Below are 26,930 nucleotides of genomic sequence, written 5' to 3'. Positions count from 1 at the left end.
TACGTAGGCGTGACGTGCAGATAGGTGAACGCACTTTTGAAGTCGTCCCACAATTCACCTATCTTGGGTCAAAGGTCAGCAACGACAACAGCATGGAAGCTGAGTTGCGCGCAAGGATGCTGGCTGCCAACCGGTCATTCTACAGCCTGAAAAATCAGTTCACCTCAAAGAACCTGTCGCGACGGACGAAGCTGGGACTATATAGTACCTATATAGTACCAGTACTCACATACGCCTCTGAGACATGGACACTGTCCAAATCTGACGAAACCCTCTTAGCCGCGTTCGAGAGGAAGATGCTCAGAAGGATACTTGGCCCCGTATGTGTGGAAGGACAATGGAGGAGCCGCTATAATGACGAGCTATACGAGATGTACGGCGACCTCACTGTCGTACAGCGTATCAAGCTCGCCAGGCTCCGGTGGGCTGGCCATGTTATACGCATGGAAACGGACGACCCAGCCCGTAAAGTCTTTTTAGGCCGTCCACAAGGACAGAGGAGGCGTGGTAGGCCCAAATTGAGGTGGCAAGATGGCGTGGAGGCGTCCGCTATTAAGGCCGGGATAACGGACTGGCAGACGAAGGCGCGAGACCGTGAGCGGTTTCGGACACTCCTGAGGCAGGCCAAGACCGCAAAGCGGTTGTAGTGCCGGATAAGTAAGTAAGTAAGTTGTTAAGTCATTATTTTTGGCTGTATACATATTTTTTAGTATATGTATGTCTTTATCGTATGTTTGTTCTTGAAATGTTTTTTTCTTCTTTTTGTATTGTGTTCTGTGTTGTTTTTTTAATTGTTGTCTGATTGGTCTGGAGAATACTATATCTTTGGCTAGTTCTTTCCTTACGATAAAATGGCTTCTGATATGGAACGGAATTTCCGATGCTATGGCGTATAAGGTGTTGAGTGGGGTAGTTTTTGTGCATCCTGTCGCCTTCCTTATTGCTTGGTTTATTAGGGTGTTTATGGTTTTTATGCTGTTTTTCCTGCTGTTTGATATGTATGAAGCTCCTGTTTCTAATATATTTCTAATTGTTGCCCTCTATAGTTTTAGGCTGTTTTCTGGACCTAAGTTGTTTTGTTTAGCGCTTATTATTTTAAGAAATTTAATCTTGTTGTGGCTTTATCTAATCTTTCTAATCTTTCTAATCTAATCTTTATCAAAGCTTTATTTAATCTTTCTTATGTGTTATATGTGTTTTTCAAAGTTTAGTTTTTTGTCTATTATTGTGCCCAGGTATTTGTACGTATTTGTGTTTTCTATGTGTATGTTTTTTATGTTGAGCTGGATATGGTGAGTGTTATTTCCAAAAATCATGAATTTTGTTTTATTTATGTTTATGACTTGATTTAATTTTTCAAATTCCTGGGTGAAGGAGTTTAGACTTTTTTGTAAGTTATTTTTGAGTTCGATTTCGTTTTTTCCACTGCTAAGGATAACAAAATCATCTGCATATTGGATTATGATATTTTCCTGGGTGTCGTTTATGATTTTGTGTATGTCTTTGGTATAGATGTTAAAAAGTGATGGGGACATGACGTCTCCTTGAGGTAATCCGTCAGTCACTAAATGTTTTGTATTTTTTGTTGCTTTCTATTTGTAGATTTCTATTTCTGAGAAATGAGTATTCCCATATGGTAATTTGTAGTGGTATGTTTACTGCTATCATTTTTTCAATTAGAATTTTAGTTGTTACTTTGTTGTATGCTTTTTCTAAGTCTATAAATATTGCTCCGCAAATTCTGTCCTGTCTTTGGTTGTGTTTGATATGGTTGTTAAAAAGGTTTATACATTGGTTTATCGTTTTTTTATTTCTGAAGCCCAGGGAGTTTCAGGTAATGTATTTTTGGTTTCTATGAATTTTTTTAGTTTGAATAATACTGCAGAATTTAAATTTTTATGAGGGTTAGTCCGGCCGGTCTGGTGGTACAGTCGTCAACTTGCACGACTTAACAACATGCCCGTCATGGGTTCAAGCCCCGAATAGACCGTGCTCCCATACGTAGGACTGGAATTGAATAATACTTTTGTAGACATCTGGTAGATAATAAATACCTTTTATCTGTAAGCACCTTGCATTATGCAAGAACCATATTTGTAAGCACCTTGTATGTGCAAACACCTTCTATTTTGTAAGCACCTTGAAGTTGTATGTGAATTATAAGAATCGTGGTAATAAAATCCGTGCCGGAACGGCCTTCTGAAGCCATCCGCCGAACGAACTGGACGTTTCGGACTTCTGCCTTAGGTCTTCCGTCTTCCGAAATAAATAACTATATTTGTAAGCGTTTAAATCTCAGAAGTGGGATTGTGCCATGCCGTCTAAAGAAGATATGTTGTGTGCGCTGGAAAACGCGAAAGTGCCGGTGCCTCCAACCGCTACGATTGCTCAAATCCGCATGTTGTACGAGGAGCTATTTCCTAGAAGTCGCGTGGTAGCCGAACAAAAGCTTGCGCTCGTAGTAACGCATGAAAGTGTTGATACCGGGAATTTGGCGATAAAGCAAACGAATGACGAGCAAGAAATTGTCAAGACAGCTAATACTGGCGGGTTAGAGACGGAATTAGAAACACTGCAGAAGGAGTTGCAAGTGCTTGAACTTCGTCAGAAAATCGCTATGCTGAAGTCATCTAACATCGCTTCGACTTCGCTACCATCATCATCATCACCACCACCACTGCCTTTACCTACAGCGCAGCCAGTACCGCCATCTTTAACATCGTCACCACCGCTCCCTTTGCCGTTACCTACAGCGCTGCCAGTGTATGTGCCCAACTTTGAAGACTTCATAGGAAAATTCAGTGGTGAAAGAGGAGGAGTAGGGGTGGAGCACTGGTTTCGAGAATTTGAACAAGTATGTAGCTTGTACACACTAAACGACCAGCTGAAATTTTTCTGTATGCGCCGCCTGCTCTCCGACACCGCAGCCATTTTTGCTAAAACCTCAGGCGCATGCACCTATGAGACACTGAAAGCTGACCTTATTAGTACTTTCACATCAAAAACATCATTAGAAGAAGTGTTTCAAAAACTAAGGGCACGACATCTCTCGCAACATGAAAGCATAACAAGGTATGTGTTGGAAATGCAGCAAATAGCAGGCACCGTAATTCCAGAGGAAGACTTGGTCAATATTATAATTGACGGAATCGATGATCCTATTAATACGTCATCCATACGTTTCGCTGCAAAATCACTCGAGCACCTCAAAATCCTGCTAAAAAAATACGACACTTTTCGCCAAACTCGTGGCGTGACTCCTACACCAGCACCGTTACGCACTAAAACCCCAGCCCCACCCCGCAGCACTGGCCCCTCGCGTCAATGGGCGCAGAACAACAATAATGAACCGGCCAGATGCTTTAACTGTTCTCAATTCGGCCATTATCAAAGTGCTTGCCCAATGCCACGCCGCCCCAAGGGATCCTGTTTTAAATGCCACCAAATGGGACATACACATCGAGAGTGCCGAAACTTCCAGCCCGTTACGACTGCTGCGGTGCACCATCTGGGTTCCCATGGATTTGATGAAGAAACTGCTGACCAAATACTGCTTAGCGAAATTGAAACGGTATGTGTTAGTTTTAATATCCAACATAAATGGAGCGAACAAACGTTTTTACGATCACTTTTTGATACAGGCAGCCCTGTAAGCCTAATAGCTGACAATGTAGTACCAAGTAACTTTCTGCATCAACCTACCCCTTCTGGGTACCGAGGATTAGGAAATACTATGCTCACGTCTTTAGGTCGAGTGGAGTGCAGGATCATAATTCGTAATATTAGTGTGAAACACTCGCTTATCATTTTACCAGCTAGAAGTATGCCTTGGCCATTCATAATAGGTCGTGACCTTTTAGGAAAATTTAGAATATTTCTTACACATTATCCAAGTATGATTCCCTTACATTATGCTCCCAAACCGGAAAGTAATTCAAATTTCGAAAAGATACCAAAACCTATTAAGTCCCTTGATGTAGGTGATCCGTTTAGCCACATTTGTGTGTCGGAGATATTTGACAGCCCCCTTGAATTAGATATCGGGAAGCAACTTTCGCCTAAAGAGTCTGCAGCCATTTTGTCCGCATTTGATCATTGCTACACTAACTATCCTATTGAGAGTATAGAATATCCTCAGTATTCCATGAAAATAATCTCGTTCATGATACCCCCATTTATGCAAAGCCACGTAGACTTTCCTATGGGGAGAGGAATCAAGTGCGACAGACTGTAAATCAATTATTAAATGATAAAGTCATTCAACCAAGCAATTCTCCATACGCTTCTCCCCTTGTGCTAGTTAAAAAAAAGTGGTGAAGTGCGTATGTGCGTTGATTACAGACCCCTGAATAAAATAACAGTAAGGGATAATTTTCCATTGCCGTTAATTGAGACATGCCTTGAACACCTGAGTGGCAAAAGTGTATTTAGTTTGCTTGATTTAAAAAGCGGTTTCCATCAGGTAAAGATGGATGAAAGCTCAATTAAGTACACCTCTTTCGTAACACCTGATGGGCAATATGAATATTTAAAGATGCCTTTTGGGCTTAAAAATGCCCCCGCGGAATTTCAGAGATTCATAAATTCAATATTACGCGAATTTATAGATTCCGAGAAATTAGTTGTCTACTTGGACGACATCATAATAGCATCTAATGACTTTCATACTCATCTTGAGACGTTGAGTTCTGTTCTCGAGAAACTTAAACAAAATGGACTTGAACTGCGCATTGATAAATGCAAATTCGCCCACACTAATTTGGAATATCTTGGATACGAAGCCTGTGCCTCTGGTATACGACCTAGTGGAAAACACCTCACATCAATATATAACTTTCCTATGCCCACTAATGTCAAACAGCTAAGAAGATGTTTAGGGCTCTTTTCTTACTTCCGTAGGTTCGTTCCATCATTTTCTCATATAGCTAAACCTCTTACAAATCTTCTTCAGAAAGATATGCCATTTGATTTTGATAATTCTTGCATCCAAGCATTTCAAACCCTTCGTCAAAAACTTGTTCAGTCTCCTGTCTTGGCTATATTTAATCCCAGACATGAGACGGAGCTGCATTGCGACGCGAGCTCATTCGGTTTTGGTGCAGTCTTATTCCAAAAACAGAATGATGGGAAACTTCACCCAATTGCATATTTTTCTAAAACTACCTCAAAAGAAGAATCAAAACTTCATAGCTACGAATTGGAAACTCTATCCGTAATATATGCGTTGAAAAGGTTCCACTCGTACGTCCATGGATTACCCTTAAAGATAATCACGGATTGCAATTCTCTTGTACAAACGCTGAAAAATCGTAACGCCTCTGCGAAGATTGCCCGGTGGTCCTTGTTCCTCGAGAATTATGATTATACTATTCAGCATCGCTCAGGTTCCTCTATGGCCCACGTGGATGCTCTGAGCCGGACTGAAGCAATTGGTGCTATAAGTGAACTTGATATTGACTTCCAACTACAGCTAGCCCAATCTCGTGATCCTACTATTGAAAGCATTAAGTCCCAACTAGAACTGGAAAATTTACCTGGATATGTTTTGCAAGATGGTTTCGTATATCATGAGTCATCCTCAAAAGAGCTTCAGTTTTATGTCCCCCGCGAGATGGTAGATAATATCATCCGCCACACACATGAGAAAATAGGTCACTTATCCGTTGACAAAACAATTTCAAAAATTAGCTGTCACTATTGGTTTCCTTCTATGCGCAATAGAGTTGAGTCTTTCATCAAGAATTGTTTGAAATGTATAATATATTCAGCTCCCACTAGAACTAATAATCAGAACATCCACAGTATACCGAAAGCTCCCCAACCTTTTGACACACTTCACATTGATCACCTTGGACCACTACCTCTTACGAAATCCAAAAAGAAGTATATATTAGTTGTGATAGACGCATTTACGAAATTTACTAAGCTATACGCGACTCGTTCCACTGGAAGCCAGGAAGTATGCAATGCTCTCAAACAATACATTTCCTATTACAGCCGACCCAAACGGATAATTAGTGACCGAGGTACCTGCTTCACGTCCAACCAGTTCGAAAATTTCCTTAAATCAAATGAGGTACAGCATGTACTCAACGCTACTGGTTCACCACAAGCAAACGGACAAGTCGAAAGGGTTAACCGCGTACTTCGACCCATCCTCAGCAAACTTTCGGACTCTTATGATCATGATGATTGGAATTTGCATTTACTGGATGCTGAATATGCGTTGAATAATTCAGAGCACGCCAGTACGAAGTTTTCACCCTCAGTTCTCCTGTTTGGTATTGAACAACGGGGTCATTTAATTGATGAACTAACGGAGTTTTTAGACGAGCGTCGTGGAAGTACACGAAATAATTTAAGCGACATTCGGGCTGAAGCATCGGCAAATATAATTAAATCTCAGCTTACCAATGAGGCATATTTTCGTAAAAATCATAAACCAGCAGCTAAATATGAAGTTGGAGATTATGTAGTAATGCGGAACATTGATAGCAGCACTCAGCAGAATAAGAAGTTGATTCCTAAATATAAAGGTCCGTACATAGTCCATAAAGTATTGCCTAACGATCGCTATGTCATTAGGGACATTGAGGGCTGTCCAATAACTCAGATGCCATATGATGGCGTATTAGAATCCTACAAGTTGAAGAAATGGAGTGAGCCGTAAGAAACCGTTGAGGAAATTTGAATTACTAATATATTTACACATAAATTGAGGTCAATTTAAGTGTCAGGATAGCCGAGCTGTAGACATCTGGTAGATAATAAATACCTTTTATCTGTAAGCACCTTGCATTATGCAAGAACCATATTTGTAAGCACCTTGTATGTGCAAACACCTTCTATTTTGTAAGCACCTTGAAGTTGTATGTGAATTATAAGAATCGTGGTAATAAAATCCGTGCCGGAACGGCCTTCTGAAGCCATCCGCCGAACGAACTGGACGTTTCGGACTTCTGCCTTAGGTCTTCCGTCTTCCGAAATAAATAACTATATTTGTAAGCGTTTAAACTTTAGAATTTAAAATTGTTATGAGGGTTAGTCCGGCCGGTCTGGTGGTACAGTCGTCAACTTGCACGACTTAACAACATGCCCGTCATGGGTTGAAGCCCCGAATAGACCGTGCTCCCATACGTAGGACTGACTATCCTGCTATGGTAACAATAAGTCACTGAAAGCCAAGCTCACTTCACTAGTGGGTACAGGGCAGGCCTTGACCGATAACGGTTGTTGTGCTAATGAAGAAGAAGATGAGGGTTGGTAATAATGCTATTGGTCTGTAATTATTGGGGTGGTTCACGTCTTTATTAGGTTTGGGTATTGTTATTATTCTAATTGATTTTAAATCTTTGCTTATTTTTCCTTTTTTTCACATGTTATTTCCATCTTGTATTATTTTCTCTAATGCTCTAATTCTTAATTTATGTGTTTCAGCATTTGGTATGTAATTTTGTCGTTTCCGGGTGCCGTATTTTTTTCTATTTAAGAATTTTTTCCCACAAATCTTTATTGATTAGTTCATTTTCCATGGGAAAAGTTGGGTCTATATGTAGTCTTAATTTAGTTTTTTTTTGTTTTTAGTAAAATTAAGGTTCATAAATATTTTTGCTTGTTTTTCTTAATTGTGTATTAAATTTGATTCCTTATTTTGGATGTTGTTGTTGCTTATTCTTCCCAGTAAATCCCATAATTCTTTAGTATTTGAGTTAGAGTTAATGTTTGCTATGTTTTTTTCTGTTTGTGGGGCCCTTTCCGTTTGAAGCTCGTAGGCTGAAATTTCAGCCTGTCAGCTGTTTGCATTGTATAGCAGTTTTCGAGCAGCTTTTTATGTGAGTATAAAGTACAGGTGGGCTTATCTCAAGGTGTATGAATTTAGAAGACTGATTTTTATCGCTTCTGCTTCTCAAAGAAGATTTTAAGAGTGTTTTAAGTATTCGTCAAGCCTTCAGACAGCTCGTTGGAGCAAAAGTTTTCACTCGTTCTGTCAAAAAGTGATATTCAAATTTGGTTATAAAAAATGCTTTGAGACCACCTGGACTACATACACTTTGATTCCAGATTCGATCACCTGATTTATTTAATGCACCTTGGGATAAATGTAAACAACACCGTGTTTTCGAGCAGGTACTCGAATCTAATTCTAGCTTTGTGGGTAGAATAATCTAGACTGAAAATTTCAGGCTAGTTTTTTGTGTGGTTTTGTATGGAGTGTTTACATGATTTCAGCCTCCAACTGTCAAACTCCATACAAAAAACTAACTAGAATCGTGAAGGCCCCCTGTTTTATTTTGGCTCGTTTGATTTTTACTTTGAGTGTGGCTATTTTTTCCTTAAATCGATTGCGTGTGTAATATTTCTAGTGGTATTAAAAATTTGTCTGGCTTCATTTCTATCCTGTAGTGCCTGTCTTAGTGTATTGTTTCACCATGATTTTAAACGAAATTTTATTATTTGTTTGCTGTTTGATATTATTTTGTTGATATTTTTTGTTTTATGTTCTTAACGTCTTTTCCTTTCAAAGATTTGATGTTTATTACTTTGTTAATATTGATTATAGTATTGTTGATAGGTCCAGTTTTTGTTTTTGTATTTCTATTGTTATTATTTTTTTTGGTTGCTGGCTCCGATATGTTTTTCCAATATTCCTTTTTTAGTGGTTGGGTAGATGTCTTTTGAAATGATGGTGAAGTCTATTGCTGTTTGTCGTTTGTTGTGGTCGGTGGGAGTGCAAGTGTAAGTATTATTTTTAAGAATTATAAGATTTGAATTATCTATTTCGTCTAAAATAGCTTGTCCTTTTTGGTCGATTTTATCGTCTCCCAAAAAGTGTGGTGTGCATTAAAGTCTCCAGTGATTATGATTTTTTCATAGTTTCTAGTGTTATGTATTATTTTTGTTATTGTATGTTGAATTATTTGTTTAGTGGTCTGAGGTGCTATGTAAATTGAGACTATAACTAAGTTTCCTTCATTTAGTAGTATGGCTGTTGTTTGAATTCCGTCTGTTTCGTCTGTTAGGCTTATTTGTTTGTATTTAATTTGTTTTTTGACTAGGATGCAACTCCCACCATATCCGTCATCCCTGTCTGATCGTATTATATTGTATCCTGTTATGGTAATTTTTTTATCTCTTTTAAGCCAAGTTTCTTGTAGACAGGCTACGTGAAACTTTTCCTCTTGTAGTATATGATTTAGTTCTTCTCTGTTTCTTCTTAGGCTTTGTATGTTAGTTTGGATTATTTTTAAATTATCCATATGAGTAATTATATGTGTTCAGTGTATTGTTTTTGTGGGGATACATCATGTTCACCAATTTCTAGATTTTGTACTTCTGTGTCACTGAAATAAATTTCATTTTCACTTAAGTTTGTATTGTTGTTCTGATTTTCGATTGTTTGTAGTTGTTCTGTTTCTTTTTGCTCAATTTCATTATTAATATTTGTTTCCTAAGTATCTCCGTTGGAGTTTTTATTATTTTTATCTTCTTCGCTTGTAATTTCTAAATTTATTTTTTGTGTTATGTTTGTGTTTCCTGTTACTATTGTTGAATATTTTTCGTTTGTGTATTTACATGGTACTAATGGGGCTGTTTCGCGTCTAATTTGTCTTGCTTCCCTCATGGTAATACGTTTCTCTGTCTGTATTTTTTTAATTTCCACTTCATCCTTTCATATAGGACACTCTTTGTCTAAGGCCGAATGGTTTTCTCCGCATTCACTACATTTAAGTGGGTTATTGCAAATTGCGTGATAATTTTCTCCACATTTTGCGCATATTTTCTCCCTAGAGCAATTATTTTTTGTGTGGCCAAAACGCATACATGTCATGCATCTCATCGGATTGGGTACAAAAAGTTCTACCTTTTCCGTGAAATATCCTATCTCTATATTTCTGGGCAGCACTTTAGTTTTGAAAGTGATGATGGCGGTACGTGTGTTATATGTTTCCCCATTTTGTCCCTTTCGCTTCATGATGTAAACATCGGTGACTTTTTGGGGTCCAAGACCTTCTAAAAGTTCTTCTTCCGATAAAAACTTGCAGGCGTCACATCTGATGATGCCTTTAGTGCTGTTTAGAGTTTATGTTCACTTTGATATTATCAGTGCCGTGGTTAAGATTGAGCTTTTTTAATTTATTTGCTTCGGTTTGGTTTTTTAGGCGCATAAGAATTTTACCATCCCGTAGCATTGTTGTTTGCAATGGCTTCCCTCCCAACACCATCTCGGTTGCTTTCGCAAACAGAAAAGGATTGTATTTTGCCAGGCTTTTACCCTAAGTATCACTTTCAATCACCATAAATACCTCTTCAGTCTTCGACGATTCGTCGAAGCTGAGGTTGATTCACTCCCCTTTTATTTTCCTTTTTTTCCTCGAGTTCCTATTCGGCGGTTCTCCCAATATACTGAAGTAGGACGCGAAAGTCCTGCTTCCTCCCAGGTCCACGACCCCCATCTTCTTCTTTGCACTTAACCACTTATTTTTTTTTCTTGTACTTAGCAAAAAAAGTTAAACACTTTGTATTATTTTTCGTAATTTTTATTTTATTGCTCCGATTGAGAAAAAAACGGTTTGGAAACGTGTATATGCTTTAAGTCGTATGCGCTGCTTGACGGTTTGGCTTGGAGTGTCATTTTAGGTGTTCTGTATTTACTGTTGTGAGTTCACTGATTTATTAGAAAAATACTTCGGGTTTACAAAATTCGTTTTTATACGCGATAACAATGGCAATCGGAGAGAGAGAGTAACAAAAGCGCGGACGCAAGCGGCGTGGTCTGCTTGGAAGACAGCTGTTGACGTCTGTCACTAATCCTGCGTTCACATACATAACATTTCCTCCCTGCTTTATTAAAGATGCTTCTAGGGAGAACATTTCTTGGGAGGCTGCCGGAGTCTGGTCGAACGACGCAAAGTTGTTGACACGTTTCCTGGTGGTTGTGGGCTGGAAGGTGGTGTTGAGAAGGTCTCATCCTCCCAATCGTCATCAGCTGATACGACCTGCTCTGGTTCTGCTGGGGCTGACGGTGCTGCGTGACCATAGAAACGAAGCCTTCTAGTAGCGGTACTTGAAGATACAGCTAGTGGTGTCGATGTGGTAGTCGTTGCAACCGGTGGTGAGATTGCAGCTGAAGAACTTTCTTCTTCATCGTTGGTCTTCATTTCATTCGTCGAATTTTATCAATGTGCCGCTTCACATGTTGACCGTTGTACAACACATCGTAATGTAGGTCTCCCAATCGGGCGAAGATGGTAGCCGGAATCCACTTGTCCATGCGCGTTTTGCCTGATAGTACGTAGAAGGACTGTCCAGGTGGCAAAGTTCGAAACGCAGGCCGGAACTGGGCTTTTTGTCTTTCGGAGACACTGGAGTGAACAGCTTGTGGTCTCACGAGGTCGAGTCGAGTACGAATGTTTCGTCCAAGAAACAGTTTGGCTGGAGAGTCTTTCGTCTCGGCGTGTGGAGTTTTACGGAAATGCTGTAGGAATGTGTTTAAGTTGCGTGTGAGATTAGCACTTGTTGTTCCCATAGCTTTGAGACCATTTTTCACCGTTTGGACATAACGTTCGGCTTGTCCATTGGTTGCTGGGTGGTAAGGTGCGGTGAGTTTGTGATATTTGACTCCACTCTTTTGCAGGAACTCTTTAAACTCCTTTGCGGTGAACTGAGTACCGTTATCGGATACTACGGTGATCGGTACTCCATACGTTGCAAAGAGTTCGTCTAGAATTTTAATTGTTGCTGCTGAAGTTATAGTGTTTGTGGGCTTGACTTCGACCCATTTACTAAAAGCGTCGACAACAATTAACAGCAAAGTGTTGCATACGGGACCAGCGAAGTCAATATGGATGCGCTCCCAGGGAGCACTCGGATACTCCCAGTGATGGCTGTCGAACCTGGGAGGTGTTGGTCCATAACGAGCACATGCGTGACACTCCTTAGCTGTTTTCTCTATATCGGCGTCGATGCCGGGCCAGTAGACATATGATCGGGCTAAGGCTTTCATCCTAACGATGCCGAAGTGTGCCACATGCAAATCGTTAAGAATGACTTGACGTAGTGTGCTTGGTATGACTACTCGGTGCTCAAAGAGTAAACAGTTGGCTGCGATTGTGTACTTCGATTCGGGTGCTTTGTATCCGTATTGTCCGAGGTTTTGACCTTGCTCAAGGTGTTGAAGGATTTTTACTAGGTGAGGATCTTTGCGTGTTTCTCGAGCAATGTGCTCTGCTCTTACTGGCAGTTGTTCGATTTGGACATGCGCAAATTGTTCAAAATCGTCGCCTGAGCTTCTTCGTAGTCTCGAGGCTTGGGTGTGCCAAGTAGTCAGCATAATTCGCCATCCTGCTAATACACAACGGGGGAAGGGATTTCTCGGGCTGTATAATTTGTGTTAGCGGTTTATGGTCCGTCACTAAAGTAAATTTACGTGCATACAAATAGTGAAAGAACTTTTTCACTGCCCACACGATTGCTAACGCCTCTTTGTCTATCTGCGGATACTTTTGCTCTGTTTTGGACATCGTGCAGCTAGCATAAGCTATGGGGCGTTTCGTTCCGTCAGACAATCGGTGTGATAGTACGGCTCCCAAACCGGTTTTGCTGGCATCCGTGGCTAAGATGATGGGAAGTGTAGGATCGTATTGTACCAAGACTTGCGGTGAGATTAGCGCTTCCTTAATATCTTGGTAGGCTTCATCCGCGTCGTCATTCCACTCGAATGTCTGCGCTGTGAGCAAATCACGTAAGCTACGAGCTCGTGTTGAAAGGTTCGGAATGAACGAACTGTAATAGGTAGCTTTGCCTAAAAATAGTTGCAGCTCTTCCAGGGTGTTTGGACGTGGAGCATCACGGATTGCGGCAATGTGTTTGTCGGATTTGTGCAACCCATGGCGATCGATCATGTGACCAAGAAACTCTAACGAAGGAACAGCAGATACACATTTCGCTCGGTTAAGCCGGAGTCCGTTATCTTTCAGTTTCTGCAGTGTACCTTTGAGGGTTTCGAGCAGGTTGTCGAAATTGACTGCGGCTACGATTATGTCGTCGTAAAAATTGACCACGTTGTTTAGGTCTTGCAGAACGCTTTCCATACGCCTTTGCCATATTGCTGGGATATTGACGGCTCCATACACTGCTCTGGTCGGTCGGATGAGACCATGTGTAACAGTGTTTAGCGTAAGGACGTGCTTGAAATCATCGTCTAAAGGAAGGTGCGTGTATGCATCGGTTAAATCGAGATGACAAAAGGAGGCAACTCCCTTGAGTTTGTTAAAAATATCCTCGACCTTCGGGATGGGGTGTTCATCGACTATCATACGAGGATTAACAGTCGGTTTGTAATTATCCGTGATTCTGATGTTCCCGTTCTTTTTAACAACGATGTGTGTGGGTGAAGCCCATTCGGAGTAGTCAACTCGTTCGTAAAAACCTGCTGTAATCTTTTTGTTGATTTCTACTGCGTAACGCTCTCGCAGAGAAAGTGGCACCTCTCTAGCCTTAGAAAAAATAGGTGTGGCGCCAGGCTTTAGATGTACTTTTGCCGGAGGACCAATTAGCTTTCCAGGGGTATCGCTAAAAACTTCTCGAAAATTTTCCAAAAGATCATTGAGTTTCGATTTTTCAATGGCTGATGGTTCTGTGTCAGTGACTGATTGGACAGAAACATTAGGAGCAAACATGGAATTTATATCGATCTGATCTGAAAACTGCGCGATCCATTCTCTACCGAATAACGGCTCGGATGTTCCCGAAACAACATAAACGTTTAGTTTTCTATTTGCAGACCCCATGGCTACGTTGACTGGCAAACGTCCTAAACAGGTGATGCTGTGACCTGAGTAGCTAGAAAACTGTCGTTCGGATGGAAGTAAACGGAATTGTTTTTTAATTGTTTTCAACTTTGCTTCCGAAATAATACCGCATGGGGCTCCTGTGTCAAGCTCCATGTGTAAAGGATGTCCATCGATCGTAACTTCTACCATTTTCTTCCCGGATGGCGAAGTTGTTTGTAGGGCATTTAGCGTTTGTACGTAATCGATGGAGGCTTCTGGGCGGGTGTTTACGGGATTAATAGAATCTTCATCGTGGTTAGTTTTCCGAGATCTACATACTTTAGAAATGTGTCCCTTTTTGTTGCACGTGTTGCAACGAGCATCACGAAAACGACATTGATTTCGAAGGTGGTTTCCACCACAACCATTGCACATACCTGGATTTGTTGTACCTTGTTTTGGTTTACCTTGGGACGTTTCTCGCCGCGTTGACTTGCTGGGCTTCGACGTAGCACGAGATGCAGGTGTCTTCTTTGTCTTCGGCTGCTCGTAACCCGACTTATTCGTTGATTCGACGGACGGCATCCCTGCGTTAACCTCCTGCGCGGTGTTGTGTGTTGCTTCTAGCGTGCTGGCGATCTCACATGTATCTTTAAAGGTTACTGGATTCTTTGCGATAATCTCGTCGCAAATACCATGTTCCATTAGTCCGTGTAGCAATTGTTCGATGAGCATGCGGTCCAAGAATTCTCCGTAATCACAATGAGCAGCTCCCTGCTTCAGGCGTAGTGTGAATTGTGCGATGCTTTCCCCTTGCTGCTGCGTAATTTGCCGGAACTTGATGCTTTCGACAAACTTATTGCGCTGTTTGTCGAAATGCGTTTCGAGCGTTTTCCGGAGATCCTTGTACAGAATCTCTTGCGGTAGCTTCGGTGCAATCAGGAACTTTAGCGCGTTGTTTAACTCGGCTCCCATGTGGACTCTCGCGTAATCGGCGTACTTTTCGGTAGGGATACCGTTCAGCTGCAGGGCCCATTCCATTCGGTCGAAATAGTCGCAGACGGTCCCTTCGGTGGTGCGATAAGCTGGATGAGAAAATGACGGTGCCCGTGACGTCGAGGGTGTTGCATCTTGGCGTGCTTCCCCTGCCGCTGATCCGATGGCTGTTTTTAGGGCTTCCGCGATCATACGGGATAGCGCAGCCATAGACGATGGATCTAGTGTCGTCATTTTAAAGTAAGTTTTTCTCACAGTGAATCTCTCACAAGGGTAATGTACGTTACTGACTGTGGACCGTAAATCCGGAACTTCTGAGACCAAATGTTCTGTATTTACTGTTGTGAGTTCACTGATTTATTAGAAAAATACTTCGGGTTTACAAAATTAGTTTTTGTACGCGATAACAATGGCAATCGGAGAGAGAGAGAGTAACAAAAGCGCGGACGTAAGCGGCGTGGTCTGCTTGGAAGACAGCTGTTGACGTCTGTCACTTATCCTGCGTTCACATGCATAACACTAGGTTAGTTGGGTCGAACTGTCATTTGACAGATGTTGGATGTTGTCCAACCCGAATGCATGAACTATTGTATACACTTGTAAATAAACTCTCACTCTATTATCTGAACTCGAACCATCCAGACGTGTGTTTCCAATACAAACGAACCAAACGTACAACATAAGCAAGAACAGTTTATGCATTATAACCCAAAGCAGGAACAGTATAAGCATTAATCCCAAATCAGGAACTTATTGACAAGAACCATCGTTCTTGTCAACAAAGGACAAACGTAACTAGCAAAGTGAAAACAATAACTTTCCACCATACAACCCGGAACCAAATTCTTCTCCAGCCACGGGGCCCAACGACCGTCTTTCCGCGGGCCCTTGTCGCTAATACTCTGTCCACTTGTAGACATACGCCGTACTACAGACTAGAGATCTTCGGCGACCACCTAATCCGCCTGCCGTTAGATCCGCCGCTGGTTCATGACGGTGTTTTTTTTTAATGTGGAGGTGCATCCTTCCCCCTGCCTGCTGCGTATGCATCGGGCAGGAGACAGTGTGGCAGTATGCAAATTACCCGCTGGATAGGAGCGGTCCCGCGGCACCGCCATCAATCTGCACATCTTAACAACATGCCCGTCGTGGGTTCTAACCGCGTATGGCTACGTGCTACTCAAGTCCTGAAAAGGCGGGCATGATCGCGTAGGCCGTAATGACAATAATAAAAATAATAATAATAATGACAATAATAATAATAATAATAATAATAATAATAATAATAATAATAATAATAATAATAATAATAATAATAATAATAAAAAATAATAATAATAATAATAATAATAATAATAATAATAATAATAATAATAATAATAATAATAATAATAATAATAATAAGAAGAAGAAGAAGAAGAACTTAGCGTAGCAGTCACCCGGGGAAAAGTTTGTCTTGATTTTGTTGCTGTAGGATCTATCGCTACGGGCAAATCAACGGAATGCAATCGACCAAAACATGAACCTATCGATCCGAACCCATTCCAAGACATTGCCGGTCAATCGGCGTTATGATACCGACTCCAACTCAACAAGCCACCAGATTCTGGACGGACAGGTGCAACACCATACGCGCACCGTAATAAACAAGTCCAGAATCCTCTTTTGTATGGATTCAATTCAAAAGATGTTTCCACTTACTTGCACTAGCTGAATTGGAACGAAATGTGCTACGTATCACATGCACGTTTGCTTCGATCGTTTGTCTGTTTAATGCCCCCATCAGCAGAACCGATCGCAAAGATGGTGGTGCCAATCTAATGGTTGTGTTGTCTCTCAAGTAGCCCCGCGCTGTGTGCGTGCGTGTGTGTGTGTCGAGGCCCGAAAACTCGAGACAGATTTCGCCACATAAAAAAAATAATTATAGCTAAAGCCAAGAACAAGAGCATACATTGAAAATACGAAAGCTAAATATAAATGAAAAATCCGCTAAAACTGAGTTTCAGAATAATCTTTGCAAACGGTTAATTGGATATTACGTACACTCAGTACTGTGGATTTCGTGCATTCTTGCAACATACGCAACTTTCTCCAAAGCACACGGTGAAAACAAACTTCAATTTCCTTACGAGAGAGGAAAACTATTTGGTCATCTCGGGAAAATTCTGGAACAGCTAAGACATCATACGAAGCGGATCGTGAAAGATGTTGAATCAAAAGCAAGCATCATTTATAAGCATCAGCTGATCGTCATCTAACCGTTGTTTTGCATTGATTGAATATTATTCAATTTAATTAAGGAAAACAATATATTAAATGGAAGTAAAGGAGCCGGATCAAGTATCCATACATCGCTCAAACCAAGAGTTAGGTGTAATTCATAGTGATGAATTACAAGGGGGAGAATGTTGCGGTAGCAACCGGTAGGTTTGAGGCGATTTTTAAATTGCAACGGCTGAGTTAAGGATTTTTAAATTGCAACGAAATGTTTTATTTCCCACGGTTAAGTTTGGGTAGAATTTGAAACTATTGTAACTTATCATATGAGAACAAGATCGCTGGCCTAAATTAACAAACATTTTTCTTTTGGGAACGGCCCGTTTCTTGAGTTCATCGATAAGCGTAAGCAACACAGACAGAACGTAGGGTAATAAAATATTTTGGAACGAGCATATCCGGTGAGTGCAAAGAAATTAAGAGAAAAAAATGCATGCAGGACGAAAACGTGCATATGTACCAGATAATGACTCCTTTCAGTTACCAACCCAAAACCAGGACGTCATAAAATTTCATGTTTTGTTAGGATCAATCTAGAATGCGTGGAACTGAAACACAAACAAAGCGGCATATACAAAACAAAGAACATAAAAAACCATTGCATGGATTTCCGAAAAAGGGCACAATATTTTCACACGCACTGGCACCAATACATTTAAACAACGTGTACGGACACGTTTCAACACCATCGAATATGTTAGTATATAAGAACCAATTTTGTTTAATAAACGTTTGATCTAATCCAGAAACTGAACGGAGAACGTCTCGATTTTCTTTGATCGTCTTGGCCTTTCCTTGGATTTGTTTTAGGTCTCATTCGGGTCCCTCTGCCCCATCCGAAAAGTTATTGTATCAATTGTGCCACTTTTGCAGCATAGATTCCCACGAACCGTGAATACTAGCGGAAAGATTAATGCACAATTTTTTATAATAGCTCCTTTCGGGCAGAAACCCATCTTTTCCAATAAATTTGTTTTCGGTTGAAACTTAGGACACTGAAGGCCTTTCCTTCGCGTGACCTGGCCCGAGTTCCGCCGTCAACATATTTATATAACTTTTGGAAGAAAAAAAATTGGTACACTTTATGTTGCGGCCGAGGGGCTCCGCCGGGCGAAGGTTCCGGCTCCTACGGCTACAACGGGGAATTCTCCAAGCCTTTCAGCTAGTGCTCCTCGCTGCCTCGGGAGTCTATGCCAACGAAAGGGGGATCGTTCCTTGAGAGATTCGGATTATTTCGGATGTTATGAAATGAAGGTCTTAACTCTTTGCCTTATCGTTCGAATCTGATTTGGCTCCAGCTTGAGCCGCCTTTATATACCAAAAAATCTGCCCGACACTAAACCAAAAATTCTACGCCTTTCCTCCCTCTCCCATTCTCGTTTGTCCCCAACTCCCATCACGCTCCCGGTTTTCATTGTCACTCCCGGCGACATCTGTTGGCACCGGCGATTCCAGGAACTCCTTATCGATTACGCTTGGTGTAGACGGTACCGGTGCTGCGCGTGCTGGTAGCGACGTACACCGGGCGGGTGGGGGGGGGGGGGGGTGCGCCTGGCGTTTCGTGGAAATGCACCGATCTTCTTTATTTTTATTTTTATTTTTTTTATTCTGCATGCACTTCGCACGCAAAACCACCAATTCGGACGAATGGATAAAACTTGTGCAGGGCTTTGAAGAAAAGTGGAAATTGTCCCATACACTCGGGGCGATTGACGGCAAACATGTTATGATAAAAGCTCTACCGCATAGCGGAACTAACTATTTTAACTATAGAAAGTTTTTTAGTGTTGTATTTTTAGGTGTGTTAGATTCTAGCAGTAATTTTTATATGCAGATGTTGGCTCTAAAAGTAGAATATCAGACGGAGGAGTCTTTAGAAATTCTTTACTGTAAAAAAAACTAGAAAGAAACAAATGTGGAATTCCAAGCCCTGCACCGTTTTTAAGAGATAAGGCTTTTTCGCAGACGCATTACTGCCTTAAACCGTTGGTTTAACGGAAAGAGGATCAATCCAGCGGATCTTGTATATGTGACACTCGATTGCCAGGCGTCCTGTTGAAATGGCCTACGGAATCCATAGTGGCAGGTTTCGGATGTTGAGAAAGCCTATTGTGCTTAGTGAGGAAAACGCCAAAAAGTCGTAATGGCCACCATATATTTGCATAATTCTATAAGACGAGATGAAAATCAAGATGCCAACCAATTTATATATAGACAAGACGAAAATCCAAATATGCTTAGATTTAATGCAAATAGGTCACGGCCCAATTTCAATATGATGGAAATTCGGATGCATATGGCAAATTATTTACTGAATAATTGAAAATTGTAAAATTAATAAAATTAGCAAAATTGATAAATTTATTTTTGTGACAACTTTGCATATCCTTGCCGAACACTAATACTACGAACTTACTCTACTTACATGAAGTAAGGATTATTGCACTACTACCATTTAATGTATAAATTGAATAAATTTAAGTCTTATTTTAGTCTTACTCATCTCGTTCACCTCTCTTTCAAATAAACAATCAGTAAATCAAAAGAATGCGCTAAATATTTAAAAGTTTTCTAATTTCGGATAGCTTGTAGCATACAATGCGCTTGAATACATTTGTACAATTTGTATAAAACAATATTATTTAGATTTATTATCTTTTTTACCTCATACTATCGGTAATAAGTTCGTTTAAAATAATGTAAAGAGCTTATAGAATAGTATAACCATGGACATAAAATAAAACATAAATAGTTTGAATTCGCTGATAGAACTTAGATTGCATGTCAACTATTAAACTTGTGGTTTTTAGTAAGCACTTTTTTCATATAAAAACACAAATAAAATTATTGAGATTATATCAAAATTCAACCAACGCGGATCGAATGTATATATAAACTTACGGTACTCAACGTTTAACCACAATCGGGTTTTCCATCGAGAAATCGCATCGCACTATAGGCAAAACAAGTAGGGTAGTCAACTTCATCAGCTCCTAAAACTAATAAAATAATAAAATAAGTTTTTAATAGCTTTTAGGGCGCTGTAGTCGGATCTACTTTTGGTCCCTAATTTTAAGTCACGAACGCGTTTAGTGTCGTGAGTACATAACAACGTATTTATTTAAATCGATTTTTCGGGAACGGTTGAGCACGTCCGATCGAGGTTAAAGTCGGTCCGAGGAGTTGTAATGGTTCGCCAAGCAAAGGAATAGGTCCGTTCACTGTCGAGGTCGGCGAGAGAAGAAAAAAGTGTGCTCGATGACAGCAGGAAGTGAAGAGGCGGACATGCGGCTAACGTCACCTTGACAAGTTCATGTGCCTGGTGAGAGTGCTACGCAGAGATCCGTGTCCTTGTCCCATGACTGTCACAATCGCTCTATGAAACTAGCGCCAGATGGCGGTCTGGTCGCTACAGTACTCGCCTTCTAGAGTGGTGTCAAGGGTAACGTAGAGGTATGATGACATTCCGCTGAGACCTGGTGACACCTGTCGATATCGTCTGGTCGTTGCGGCTTATGGATGGTGGTGGGGCGTCGTTGGTGGTTCGACCGGTTTGTCTCGATGTTGTCGGGTGGTTGGTTGTTCGCGCGACGTCGGTTTGGAGGTTGTGGCGGTGTCCCTGTGGTCCAATTTTGCCTGAACGTCCGGTAACGGCAGGATTTCCGAGTGGTCGGTAGTCGGCGGCAGCAGGGTTGTCGCTTGCCCTTCCCACGAGCGTCGTCTCCCTTAACGTTTTGGCAAAGTCAGATTGGTCGGTGGGGGCATTTTGCAGTTTTGCGATGAAGAATTTTGCCGGGATGGTCAACGTCGTTCCGTACACAAGTTCGGCTGGCGAGGCGTTGATGTCGTTTTTGAACGTGGTTCGTAGTCCGAGCAGTATCAGCGGTAGGTGTTCGCTCCATTTTGCGGTGTCTCTGCAGGTGATTGCTGCCTTAAGAGTGCGGTGCCACCTCTTGATTATCCCATTCGCCTGTGAGTGATAGGTTGTTGTACGGATGTGTTTCGTTCCCAGGGCTTTCGTCAACTCCTTGAACAAGGATTCGAATTGTCTCCCTTTAATTTAAGTGTGCAGGAACTCCGATCCAGTGGAATAGCAGTGCTCATACGACGGTAGATACAGTGATATCTGGGATCGGTATTGCCTCCGGCCAGCGAGTAAATCGGTCGATTATCGTAAGGCAGTATCGGTTACCTTTACTGATGGTCCGTTGGTCCGTTGATGTTGGTCCGTTGATGTGGTGATGGTCCGTTGATGGTCTACGGTCCGTTGGTCCGTTGATGGTATACGTTATTAAATTTATTAGTAACGCGTGAGTTTTATTCGACCACCTCTGCGATCGAAAGAACATAAAAGCTGTAAGCTCAAGGCGCGTAGTAGGCGTTTGTGAGTTCAGCTTTAACAATGTCTTTATTTGCTCGCAAAAGATTTACGAAAGTTGAACTATACGTACTTAAGCTAATCTATTTCAGTTAAGCAAAGTAAGAAAAAGGCAGTGAAAAGATAAGAACTACAAAAAAGGTTCGCCTATCGCTCTCTGCCAACTCGTTCCCTGCTCGCACACTTGCCGAATGCCATGGCATGTCCCGAACCCGAACCTCTTCCCTTTCGGCCTCTCGAGCACTCACTCACACACACGTGTGGGTGTTCATCGCGTTCCGGCCACGATCGGGTTCGCCCGATCATTTCTACTCTCGCTGCACATTTCGCCCGGTTTGGTAGATAGTTGCAGGGCTCGCCTAAGTTCTTTTCGTAACATCCCCCAGCCCGTGACCAATACGCTATTAGTCACCCTTTCTTATCTCTAATAAGGCAAGTTTAGCCACCGGCCTTCTGAGGGTCCCTGTGCTTGTTCGCACCCAAGCTTGTCGTGTCCGCCCGTCGGCTCCCGAAACCACTCGTTCTACTAGCCCTCTCTTCCACTGATTCCTAACGCCACCGTCGACTATCAGAACCATGTCTCCTACCTCAATCTCTCTCACAGCCTCAAACCATTTGCTTTGCCGCGCCAACACCGGAAGATACTCTTTTATCCACCGTCTCCAAAATCCGTCCAGGATATGTTGCACCATTTTCCAGTTGCTTCGTAACCCCGTCTGAAGGCTAGTCGGTGCCACCGGTCTCTGCTTCACTCCCGATGAACTGCCCAGCAAGAAGTGGTTAGGAGTAAGAGACTCCTGATCCGCCGATTCCAGCGGGATGTACGTCAGAGGGCGGGTGTTGATCATTCCCTCCGCTTCCACTATCACCGTAAGCAGCGTCTCATCATCGGGTGTACGCTGTAGTTCCGTCGTCGTACTCATCGCAGCCTTCACCGATCGCACCATGGGTTCCCATACCCCTCCCATATGGGGTGCGCCAGGGGGGTTGAATGTCCATCGGGTGTTCGCGTTGGTGAAGGTCGCAGCTAAAGCATCGTTGCGCTCGTCGATTTCCTTCCTTAGCTGCTGGCTGGCTCCCACGAAATTCGTCCCGTTGTCGCTGACCACCTCGACAGGAGCGCCTCTCCTGGCCACAAAGCGTCTCACTGCCAAAATACAGGAATCTGTGGAAAGACTACTCACAACTTCTAAATGAATTGCTCTTATGGTTAGGCATGTGAAAAGCGCCACCCATCGTTTCTCCTGTGCTCTTTCTCTCCTCACCAACAGCGGTCCAAAGTAGTCCAGTCCCACAAATGTGAACGGTCTCACGAATGCAGTGAGCCGCTGTTTCGGTAATGGAGCCATCGGGGGGATCTGTGGCAATGCTCGTCGAATATGGCAGAACACGCATTGCCGAACCACTTTTGAAATCAACCGTCTCATCTTTGGGATCTGGAAATACTGCCTCAGTTCGTTCACCACGGTTTCGTTATTGGCGTGTCGAAACCGGCGATGAAATTTGTCCACCAGCAGGTGGGTTATCCATGCGTCACGTGGCAATACGATTGGGTACCTAGCAGCATATGGCAGTTCCGGAGCTGCTCCAATCCGTCCCCGCATGCGCAAAACACCACGCTCATCCGCGTAGGGTAAGAGGCCATAGATAGGACTTTCCTTAGGCACGGTACTCCTTCCTGTTCCCTCACCGACACTCAGGACTCGTACTTCATCCTGAAAATATTCCCCTTGCGCTTGCTTCCACGCAATCGTCTCCGCTCTCTCCAATTCGTCTTGAGAGAGGATCCCAAGGTGTAGAGGGGCTCCTCCCACCTTTCTCATCAAATTGTCCACGTACCTGACAATCCACGCCAACGTCCTGATCATCCTTTCCAGGCGGCTGAAGCGATCAGCTTTTAGAGGAAGAAGTCCAGGATTCAACTTCTCGCGGTGAAGGTTGACCCGCCGTATCTCTTCCTCAGGAGTAGTTGAAACGAATCTTCTCGTCGGCCAAGACTCTTCATCCTGCAGCAGAAATGAGGGACCCTGGAACCAAATGCCATCCCAGTTGAAGTTCTCACGCCCTTTCCATTTGGTAGCTTTGTCTGCTGGATTGTCCTTAGTGGGCACCCATCGCCACTCATTCACGTTGGTGTTCTCCTGAATCTCTGCCACTCTATTCGCGACAAATGGCCTGTAATTCCTAGGGTCGGCATGTATCCATGATAGCGCCACCGTGCTGTCCGTCCAGAGCACCCGTTTTTTAATAGGAATCGGGTGATGCTGTTCCGTGGACTTCAGAAGCCGTGCACCTAACAAGCAGGCTTGTAACTCCATCTTTGGTATCGTCAAGGGCTTCAGAGGGGCAACCTTTGCCGTTCCGCATAGCATGGTACAATGCGGTTCTCCTTCAGTATCGACGACCCGTAAATACAGCACACATGCGTACGCTAGCTGGCTGGCATCCACAAACAAGTGTAACTCTGTATTCTCGTACACTTTCTCTCGTGCCTCCGGGAAGTAGCACCTCGGAATCCTAAGCTGGGCTATCAGAGGAAAAACATCCACCCATCTACGCCAATCTCGCATTTGACCGGGACTGATGGCCTCATCCCAACCGGTACCAGCTCGCCAAAGGTCTTGAATCAAGATCCTTCCATGGATGGTGAAATGTGCAGACAGTCCGAGCGGATCAAAAAGTGACATCACGCATTTGAGCACTTCTCGCTTGGTGGGGGTGCGCTCCGTCTCAAATATCTCCGCCATTCCAACACACGTCTGCGTGTAAAAGGACAATTGGTCCGAACTCGGGTTCCACCGTAACCCGAGCACATGTTCTCCATCATCCGCCGTAGACGTCAAACTCTTCATACCGAGACTGGAGCTTTCGCCGCCCAGTCGATCCAAAACAACCGGATTGTTGGAAACCCAGTTCCGGAGTACGAACCCGCCGTTCGAGAAGATTCCCCTGACTTCTCTCGATACTCGACTGGCTTCTTCGAGTGTTCCGAAGCTATCCAAATAGTCGTCGACATACGTGCTGGTCAAGATGCCATGTACGGCACGAGGATATTTCTCGACATGTTCCCTGGCGTTCCGGTTTTTCACGTATTGTGCGGTGGCTGGGGAGCAGGCTGACCCAAAGGTAACGACGTCCACGAAATACGTTGCGATATCGTCAGCAGGATCTTCCCGCCACAGGAACCGCTGCGCATGCTTGTCTTCGTCGCGCATGCGTATTTGCAGGAACATTTCTTTGACGTCCGCGCACACCGCTATCCCGTACATTCGAAACCGGAACAGCACCCCTGGTAAAGAAATTAACTCGTCCGGCCCCTTCAGCAACATGTCATTTAGGGACGTACCTTGTACCTTAGCAGCGGCGTCCCAGATGATGGGCACCTTCCCTGGCTTCTTCGAATTGGTAACCACTCCCAACGGCAGGTACCAAATTCGCTTCGAATTACTCTCGGAAAGTTCAGCAGACGTCGCCTTGTGGATGTAACCCTTTCCCATCATATCGGCTATGTGATGGTGAACCACGGTTTTCAGCTTAGGGTCACGTTCCATCCTTCTTTCCAGGCATTCCAGCCTGCGACGCGCCATACCCAAGCTCGAAGGAAGCTCCACGTTGTCTGTCTTCCACAACAGACCGCTTTCAAACCGATTACCAATCCGCACCGTCGTTGTTTCCAGGATTGTCTGTGCCCTTCGTTCATCTGGATCAGGCACGTCACTGGAGACAGTCCCGAGTTGCTCCAACTCATAAACTTGCGTAAGGCCCCCTGGATGGTGGAGTTTTCGTCTGATGCTCCACACTCGCACATATGTAGCACCCTTCCGATTTGGCTTCCAGCAGTCTTCCCATACACGCACCATCCAAGCCGAGTCTTCACGGCAACCGGTTCCCCTGCAAGGCCTTCACGCGTCTTCAGCGGCACCGCCAATCGAAGGTTGTCCAACCCGATCAACAACTGTGGCCGAGCATCATGGTACTCTGGCAATGGCAGCTGCTTAAGATGGTCCCATCTCTCGTCATCCATCATGAAAGTTTGCTGTGGGAGGCTAAGGCTGGTGACAGTCCGCACAGCTTTCAGATTGAACCTTTTTGTCGACGTCACAGGTCCAATCTGCAAATCGATCATCATCGTCGCCGGCTCGACCCTTGTCGTATCACCTGTCCACTTGATACATAGAGGTCGTCTTTCTCCCTTCACCCCTAACTGTTTTGCCAGGTCTTCGTCCATCAGCGTCATTGACGAGCCTTCGTCCAGGAACGCGAAGGTATTTATCATCACACCGGGTCCATACGCTGTTACTGGAACGATTCTAAAAAGCGCCGACATCGGATTCGACTGATGATAACACACCGATAGCTCACGCGCTCGCCTTCATCGATCCTTTACCGGCAGTCCTCGAAAATTAGTGCATGTCGACAATACATGCCCCGCGACGTTACAGGATACACACTGCCTTTCAGCCGCGCTGGACGTTGTCGCTCCATCTGGATCCACGAGCGCGTGGACGTAGCCCTTCGTAGGCCTTCCCTTGCTGGTCCCGCGCACTGAAGGAGAGTCAATCGTCGTCAGCCTCGCAGCGTCTTCGGCCAAATCCTCCATGTAGTCGCTGAATGTGGACAGATCCACTGATGTCATTCCGCGGATGTGATGCGACCAACGTAACTGTTGATCCGTTGGTAACTTGACGACCACCTCTTGCAGCAAGAGCGGGTTGGTGATATGCGCACGTTCACCAGCCGCAACCATATGGTCCACCATACACTGCACTGCTTCCCCATACTCGACTAAGCTGTCCAGCTTGTCAGTTTGGGGTGCCGGAATCTTCCGCACCTTCTCGATGAATGTTTTAATTAAGTGCACCGGCCGCCCATATTTGTAACGTAGCTTCTCGATAACCTGCGGAACTACGTCCGGTAACATCAATCGATTCCGAACAGCTTCGAGGGCAGGTCCTTTCAGGCACTTTTGCAGGCGCAGCATATTCTCCCAATTCGAGTATCCACATCGCCTGGTAGTATACTAGTAGTGCGATATAAAAATCGGCCACTCAGCGGGATCACCGGAGAAAACTGGGAGCTCTTTGGAAACCATGTGCCGCGCAGCCTCTTGTCATGGAGTTAGGTCTGGTTCCTCTTCTTCTTCTTCGCTGCGTTTCACTGTTCTCTTTTCAGTCTGAAAAGAGTTAATTTGTGGTGAAATTGAAAAAGACTTATTTTCTCCAAACCTGAGAAGTGCCTCTTCCTCCTGCACGAACTTCAACTGCAGTTCCAGCTCCATGCGCTGTTTCTCCACCTCCTGTCGCCGCTTCAGCACGGCGAGTTGACGTGCCACGTCATCACTTGCCGCATCCAGGTTGAGGTTATGACACGATCCCCTGTGCACGAGGTTCCATGAGCCAGACGTTTTACCTCCGTCGGCCTCATCGAGCGATGAAAGCGGCCGCCTCTTTGGTGTCATGACCGGGCGCATCCCGCCTTCCGTGGCGGCATCCTGGTTGAGGTTATGT

At 43.5% G+C, this 26,930-nt stretch overlaps 2 protein-coding genes across 2 annotated transcripts; one reads left to right on the top strand and one right to left on the bottom strand.

The window, feature by feature from the left end:
• Positions 1-2,754: 2,754 nt before the first annotated feature.
• Positions 2,755-6,951, top strand: LOC121600820. The gene is made up of 2 exons (XM_041929591.1): positions 2,755-3,571; positions 5,998-6,951. Exons 1-2 carry the CDS (start codon positions 3,345-3,347, stop codon positions 6,668-6,670), a joined length of 900 nt encoding a protein of 299 aa, XP_041785525.1. The 5' UTR covers positions 2,755-3,344; the 3' UTR covers positions 6,671-6,951.
• Positions 6,952-18,869: 11,918 nt separating this feature from the next.
• LOC121600811 lies at positions 18,870-26,404 on the bottom strand. Its single transcript, XM_041929579.1, has 4 exons — positions 25,864-26,404; positions 25,086-25,722; positions 23,263-24,996; positions 18,870-18,888 (listed from the first exon to the last, which is right to left on the bottom strand). The coding sequence occupies exons 1-4, from the start codon at positions 26,402-26,404 to the stop codon at positions 18,870-18,872; spliced, it is 2,931 nt and encodes a 976-aa protein (XP_041785513.1).
• Between the last annotated feature and the right edge of the window lie 526 nt (positions 26,405-26,930).

The sequence above is a fragment of the Anopheles merus genome, unplaced genomic scaffold, assembly GCF_017562075.2.
Source record: "Anopheles merus strain MAF unplaced genomic scaffold, AmerM5.1 LNR4000007, whole genome shotgun sequence".
In the NCBI taxonomy this organism is placed as follows: Eukaryota; Metazoa; Arthropoda; class Insecta; order Diptera; family Culicidae; genus Anopheles; species Anopheles merus.
Note: the sequence above shows the minus strand (reverse complement) of the source record. Positions and strands in the feature narration are given on the sequence as shown.